Source organism: Populus euphratica, unplaced genomic scaffold (genome assembly GCF_000495115.2).
Source record: "Populus euphratica unplaced genomic scaffold, PopEup_1.0 scaffold15.1, whole genome shotgun sequence".
NCBI classification, from domain to species: domain Eukaryota; kingdom Viridiplantae; phylum Streptophyta; class Magnoliopsida; order Malpighiales; family Salicaceae; genus Populus; species Populus euphratica.
Genome location: NW_011499874.1, coordinates 714852 through 722210, shown reverse-complemented (window position 1 = coordinate 722210; position 7359 = coordinate 714852). Strand labels below are relative to the sequence as shown.

General features: G+C 37.0%; 3 protein-coding genes across 3 annotated transcripts in view; all 3 read right to left on the bottom strand.

Annotated features, from left to right (window-relative positions):
* Positions 1-501: 501 nt before the first annotated feature.
* LOC105127988 (E6-like protein) lies at positions 502-1723 on the bottom strand. Its single transcript, XM_011029479.1, has one exon. The coding sequence runs from the start codon at positions 1610-1612 to the stop codon at positions 803-805; it is 810 nt and encodes a 269-aa protein (XP_011027781.1). The 5' UTR covers positions 1613-1723; the 3' UTR covers positions 502-802.
* A 2202-nt stretch (positions 1724-3925) lies between these two features.
* LOC105127987 (uncharacterized) lies at positions 3926-5186 on the bottom strand. Its single transcript, XM_011029478.1, has one exon. It carries the CDS (start codon positions 4835-4837, stop codon positions 4373-4375), a length of 465 nt encoding a protein of 154 aa, XP_011027780.1. The 5' UTR covers positions 4838-5186; the 3' UTR covers positions 3926-4372.
* Positions 5187-5334: 148 nt separating this feature from the next.
* The window catches only part of LOC105127986 (myosin heavy chain-like protein), a 3504-nt gene continuing 1479 nt past the window's right edge, over positions 5335-7359 (bottom strand). Inside the window, exons 5-9 of the mRNA XM_011029477.1 lie at positions 7085-7153; positions 6908-6961; positions 6557-6709; positions 6005-6085; positions 5335-5875 (exon numbers count right to left, since the gene is read on the bottom strand). Of these exons, the coding sequence (XP_011027779.1) occupies positions 5810-5875; positions 6005-6085; positions 6557-6709; positions 6908-6961; positions 7085-7153 (423 nt within the window). The 3' untranslated portion in view covers positions 5335-5809. The remainder of the gene's footprint in view (positions 5876-6004; positions 6086-6556; positions 6710-6907; positions 6962-7084; positions 7154-7359) is intronic.

Genomic DNA, 7359 nt, shown 5'->3' with positions numbered 1-7359 from the left:
TCTTTCCCTTCCTTTCGTCTTTATCTATCTTTCTAGAAATATAAATTAAAAAAGCAAAAGAAAAAAGGAAAGAGAGAAGTAGACAAACAAAAATTAAGCTTAATTAATGTTCAGTACCAAATTAATTAAAGACTAATTAAAAGATGCCGAAGCAATCTTGCATTTACCTAATATATATATTCGGAAGCATGGGTGTGAAAAACACAATATTTTCCATTAGGAGTTCTCAAAACTATCGGCCTTCCATTTTCTATATTATGTTGGATTGGATATGAGCTCTCCCTAATAAAGTATACTGGAACTAGTTCACAACCTCCCATCCTATGTTAATCTCCTAGGGTAGATTGCAAGAGTAAATTTATAAAATCAAGGGATATTCACCTAACCATTTAATTACTTATTTTGAAGATTTTATTGGTAACTTTAATTATGGATTATAGTTAAATTCTAGTAAGGTATAAATTATTTAATCAACTGGGATTTGGAAGTAATTAAAGGAACTGCAGGAAAGCATGATCTCCTTAGTTATTATAAGTAGAATATACACTTTATTGGATCAATATTGCTCGTAAGAAAAAAAAAAAAAAACAAACTCTCATACCTTAGCTTTTGGAAGGATGAAAGACCATGATAACAATAAAACAAGATCACACACAAAGATCGAAGACCACAACAAATAATTTATGTAGTTTTTTGTTTTTTTTTTAATCTTCCCCACTAAACATAATTCAATCTATAGGAACACCACCCACTGTCATTCAACAGAGACCTCACTTTCTTTACTTGACCATATAGATTAAAATCATGGCACATACTGCTCTTCCTGGCTCTCTTCGAAATCATCCTGGTTGTCGTACTTTTGCATGGAGTTGTTGTTGTACTCGTACTTGGAGTTCTCGTTGTTGTTGTAATAACCTCTGGTATTGTAGTTGTTTCTTGAGTTCTGCTGGTACTGATTTGGGTAGTAGTTACTGTTCTCATTATTGACGTCATAGTAGTACCTTCCATTTTCCAAGTACCTTGTGTCACTCATGCCTTGCTTCTCATCATTGTTGTAGCTATTAGCACCGTTGTAGTACTTGTTGTTGTTGTTGTTGTAGCTATTGGCACCGTTGTAGTACTTCTTGTTGTTCTGGTTCCCCATGTTGGTGTATTCACTTTCTTGCAGGCTTGTTTCACCAAAGTTTTGTTGCTGCTCCTCATAAGCATTGTTGTTGTAGTGGTTATTGGTGGTGGTGGAGTCAGCTGGATAATTGGTGTAGGTTTCTTGGGTTTGGGTCTGGGTTTTGTATGGCTGGTAAGTGGTTGTGGTGTAGGGTGCATTGGCTAGTTTAGTAGTGGTGGGGAACCGGGAGGATTCTTGACCATATAGACCATAGCCATTTTGGGTGTCTGGAATAAAGGCTGGATCTTTTTCTTGCTTGTTAAAGCTTTCTTCTTCTTTACTGGGGAGTGCTTTATCTTGAACATTATTGTTGTTGATGGTGGTGGTGGAGGGAGTAGCGGTGGTGGCACCGACTTTGCTAAAGAACTGGCTCTCTCTAGCATGAATTTGCTTAGAGAAAATGGTTAAGAGAAAGAGAAAGGAGATGAGTCTTGGAGAGGGAGCCATGGCTAAAGACGGGATAGTGTTGCTGTGTATCACTGGCCTATAGTGGAGCTGGGAGGGTTTGTGAAGGTGCGATCTTTATATAGAAAGCCTTTCAATCACTCTCTCCGATTTTTTTTCCACAGCATTTTCAACTCTTTAGGTGCAAATGGAGGGAATTGGTGATGACTGTGGTCCCTGCACGAGAAGAAACTTTAACAAAAGAACTCTTTCTCTTTTTCTTTATTTTTATTTGATTTATGTTTATCTCTTGTCAATCATACTTAATTTTCTTTAGTGAAGTATTTCTTTAGCGTTTGATTTTTCTTCTTTCATAATTAATGAATGCCATCATGGAAGAGCACCAAAACTATGATTTTTAATTTTATTTCCCTAAATATCAGCCGATCACTATACAAATAATAACCAATACTTATCCATGCTAACTCTCCATAAATCAATCTTATCTTCTAAGCAAACCAAGCTAGATTGAGGATTATGACACAAGATTATACCGAGGTAATTAATGATGGGCTCTAAGTTATAAGGAATCCAGGGTTTGTCTCAAGGAAATTTCTTCTTTGACGGAGAGAAGGGGTCACTGGCAGCAGATTATTCAAGCAGTAAAAATGTGAAATCAATATGGCCTTCTTTATTAAAGATCATGTCCTTTCTTTAATATGTGAGGGGCGATTTGGCCATTTCAAAGATGAAAGAAGGATATGATAATATGCTAAGCTATGGCCGGGCAATTATGCCGTAGATTGTGGTGGGTGGGGCAAAGCAAATAATACCATTTAGTGCAGACAGCATGTGCCCTCTTCCCTTTGTTTAATTTGATCGTAGACGCACCAAACCCTTTCACTATACGGATTGACACCACCATTCATGTTCTTTTTTTTAGCATGCGCTCTTCCAAGAGCAGCTTTATTAAAGAAGTTTGCTGTCTATATATATATATGCGCTCTTCCAAGAGCAGCTTTATTAAATAAGTTTGCTGTCTATATATATATATATATAAATGGGATATGAAGAGGGTTTTATGTATATATGCTTAAAATTAATGTGTAAGATTTTCTTTTATCTAACACAAAATCAAGGACAGTTAGAATTTATGGCTTGTTAAGATTTTCTTTTATCTAACACAAAATCACGAAGGACAGTTAGAATTTATGGCTTGCTAGCTGGATACTTTAGAAATACTCATCCGTTGGATTGATAGATTTTATTATCCAGATTGAAGATCACATGCAAGATCAGGGTGTTATTTATGACTAAACAACTTCTCAATTAGTGATCAACTAACAATTCAATTAGAGAGAGCCCTCCTCCTGTGGGGGTTGAGGCCAGGATCAGGATGGTAGAACTGGGGACTTGTATTTGCTGCTACACGCAATCATTTATACATAAAATTGTTACCAACCAAGGCAACTTTTCGGACTAAATTTACTAATGGGAAGGCTTGTTTATATCTATGTCCACTGGCTAATCCTACTTGGTAGTTGTTTCTGTAATGGCGACACAAATATTTGGTGAGATAGGGTCCAAGTTTGTTTATTACACACAACGAACATAACCAAACAGGATTGCTATTATTAATGAATGTTTATGTCTCTCTGGTGTAGCTCTCATGAGTGTTCTGTTTTTCTTCAAACAAAAAACAATGTTTCATGTCCTGGAGATAATGTATACCATTTTTTGTAACAAATTAAGAAATTGCATAACATTTGTAACTATTGGACTCTCCTATATTTTATGTCTTCATGTCACTAATTCAAGGAATCCAGAATTTAATTGAAACCATAACTCATGGAAAAGGGAAAACGATAGGAAAGCCACCTTGTCCCTTCAAAGCTTGGAATATGAATAGCAACTGTTTAAAGGGAAAAAAGGTAAAGGCAAAGAAATTTCCTTTGTTCGTGCATTTTTCAAGTAGCTGCTGAGTGTTTTCCCTTCCTAGAGAGGAGGAGGAGAAAGGAAAATACAAGTTTCATTCACCACAAGTACTGCTATCCATCCATATCATAACAACATGTAGATGACCTGCCCCCCAATTCTCACTTGTCAACGTTGGTGGTTTGACCACTCAATTAAAGGCAAAAGGAGTTCTGGTTTTTGCCTTTTCTTCTTTTTCTTTTTTTGAAGTGTTTTTTCTTCCTTGATTAGCGGAGGGAGGGAGCTTGTCAAAGTGGGCGCTGGCAATGGCAATTCGGGAGGAAAATAGAGAAGTATTCCACAGTATATTATTTTCCTTTGATTTTTAACTATTGTCAATCCATTCCACTCTGAAGCACATTTGAATCTCAAATTTTGCGCAAAATTGAGAGTTGACTGGTATTATAATTATAAACAAATCTACAATACTATAATAAATCCAGCAATAAACTCATCCCATTAGGCTTAGGGTACCGTTTACTGTGTGACCTAGCTTCAAGCAATGTACGAAAAAAAAACGTTGTAGCCTCTTTGGGCCTTCATAATTGTCCAATTTGTTTGACTTTTGTGGGTACAGTTTAGTGGTCTCAGTATTTCTTGCTCACATTTGATGCTTCTCCATCATCTTTTAGTGGATGCAATCGATGGATACCACAACTTCTGGTCCTTCCAATTGCCAGGGCATTCCAACTTATAAGATACGTATGCAGGTCACAATGAACGGAAAGGAATAGAAGAAACAATCGGAATTCAAGTACCCAAAGTCAAAATGATAACAAATTCAAAATTAATGCCGAAATTAGTGAAAGATGGCTTGCACATGCGTGCTACAATCCCGCAAGACATATCTCAAGAATCAAGATCAGGAAATGGGTTCCACAGCATAAGTGAAAACAGTAAAAGATTGGGAACTAAAATAGGAATGAAAGGGTTAACGTTACTAACAAGTTTTTTCCTTCTAAGCCTCTTTCTAACATACTCTCTTCTTTGTTCATCGCCCCACTGTGCTTCCTCTAATCCCTTTGCAAGAATTAATGGTGGAGGCTGTTGGTATGGGCACTTGGACCTCCAAGAAGTTTCAGGACATCCTAATCTGGAGGCTCTTCTGAGAAAGAGAGAGAATCCCCATCTTAGAAGGAGAGAAGGGAAAGTCTTGGTGTCTTTGGTGCAGAGGATGGGTGGATAGTCCCATTTGAGATAGCATGGGATTTGTGTAGAGATGAAAAACTGAGAGTAGAGAGGTGGTGTGGTTGTGGGGCTGGTTAGAAGATGGGTTAGGGCTTGAAGTCTCTGCTCCCATGTCGTGTTTTCCATTGCTTCATTGACCACACTCTTGAGGATGAGGCTGAGATTTGGATAAGAAGTGCCGAGGGAACAAATGCTTGACACTATTTACCATGGAGGTAGGCCCGCCAAACGCTATGCAAAATGGCCTTTTGGTAAGAATTTCGCAGTTTGGCGTGGTGTGTTTCTATGTTATTGGAGCACAAACGCTGCCTTTTGCACAACGATTAAGCAGATGCCTAATATAAAGAGTGCCATTACTCCTGAAATAACTTGGATTGAAAATAAAGCAAATAAACTGGAAGGTCAACATTTCAAGTGATGAGAACATAACGTCTGACATTTAGAATATCGGGAAGTCCAAGAACATGTGGATTTAAGAAACGAGGTAATCAAAAGGCATATTTTAATCAACACAGTATGCATTGAAGCAAATTAGCCTTTGTCATGATTCCCATACATTAAGCTATCTACCAACGAAAATGCAACTTGGTGCGAGCAGCGACATTGGACATCGTCACACACGGTTTGGCCATGAAGTGCCAAATCATTCCCATCCTTGAATTCCTTTATCCAACGGACCCGTTTACATTTCATATTTATATAAAATCAGTGAGAATTCTGCTGTCCTATGTACAATAACAAAATTTTGGGAGTTTAATCACAAGAACCCAGAAAAACGGGGGAAAGGATCATAAAGGAAGCATGTTTAGGCTATCATGATAGCAACGAGTATGAAGCAATAACTCCATTTCCCACGTTGCAACTAAATACAGATGACATGGGACAACAATATTGATTCGGGCATGAGAACCAGTAGTGAATCTGGAAACAAAACTCCAGCATGATCCAAGAAGAAGATGAAACAACATCACTGGCACAGATCAAACTGTTTCACTCTTCCTTACTAAAAGAGCAGGAAAAATGATGCTCAGTGAGTGTCCTTGGCTTCCTGTTAATAGAACAGGCTGTGAAAATTCTCTCTGAGAAAACTTCTCTCGACTAGCACAGCAGTGATGAGAGCAATATCCAAGCACTCAATGCAGGGAAGATGATTAAAGCAGAAGCCTGTGATTTCATAAATTTCATAGAAATGTTTGATTCCATTAGAAAGAGCTAAATAGTTGATGCAGAGTCGTATACTGCTGTTTTTATTAAATATAAAAGAGACTTTGGGAACTGGATAGGCACGCATACCACGAAAAATACTATTTCCTTGTTAGCAAGACAGGCTGTGAACTCATGTCTTTCCATTTCCTGTTTGACGAAAACTTGCAACTACAAATAGTGAAATGACAAGGGTTAATTTTTCATCACAATCACCATGGTATTTTGGCCAATGTGCAGATGATGCAACAGTTACCATATTCTACTTAAGCTCAAAGAAAGAAACCCCAAATAAACAGATGGATCATATCAACAGATGTTGAGTAGTAAAGTTCTTAACGTTCATGATTCAGTAAACTGAGAGCTTGTATAAAAACAGAGAACGGCAATCTATCACAAGTCACGACCTTATTTCTCAATCATTTTGAGGTTGAGAGAACCAGTATCTAATGGCTGAATTGTTGTGTCAAATTCAATTTGATCAGCTCTCTAACTTATCATCAACAACAAATTTTGACCAACGAAAAACTTTAAACTGTACAACATCTAGTAAAAGAATGACCGATGAGAGATTCATCACAGAGAAAATAAGGGGAAAAAAATGTTGTACAGAATCAAGAAAGCACGTAGGTTAGTACAAACCTCATGGTGGGACTCTTTTACTGTTGAATAGAATCTTTTTAGCCAGGAGAAGGTTTGAGATACGTAAGCTCTCAACGCAGACTCTTCACTGAAATGTGAACTCAACAGCCCATGAGCATTTGGAAGATATTCACCAGAAAGGTAACTGAAAAACTGTAAATCACCACAAAGGAATAAATTTGGTCAAAGCCTACATCTGTGATAATGTATCGGGCAAAAGAGACATATTAGTCTTTAAGTAAGCATTGCCATTGTTCATAATGTGGGAGTTATTAGAACTTCAATTTTTTTTTATAAACACATATCAACATACATAAAGATCAAGACAGAGCAGAAATATCTTGACGTTACCTTTAAAAAAGTCCATCTTGGATGCCTTGCTTGTCTTTGAGCCTTCAATCTTATCTGTTAAAAGAGAATAGGAACATTATAATAGACTCATTCAGCCATCATGGCGTGACAAAAAAAAATGTTTAATTTTAGAAATCCTTATGAGCAGTTGGTTCAAATTGTATTGTGAGAAAATACTTCTTTAAGTTGAAGAGCCTGCTCAAACTGTTGAATTTGGATCCACCGTTCTGATACTATGTCTTCCATCTGTAGGGAACAAAAACAAATAAACCAACAACTAATTTTTATACTTAACAAAAGTTGGATGCTTGTATATGATGAGATTACAACTATGCTATATTGGAAAGGGAGAGGGGGAGTTTAATACCTTACTAAACATAATCATAATAATAAGAGAACTATGTTTTCCAAAAGAAAAGACTAATTATTATATTCAACCCCCCCCCCCTCTC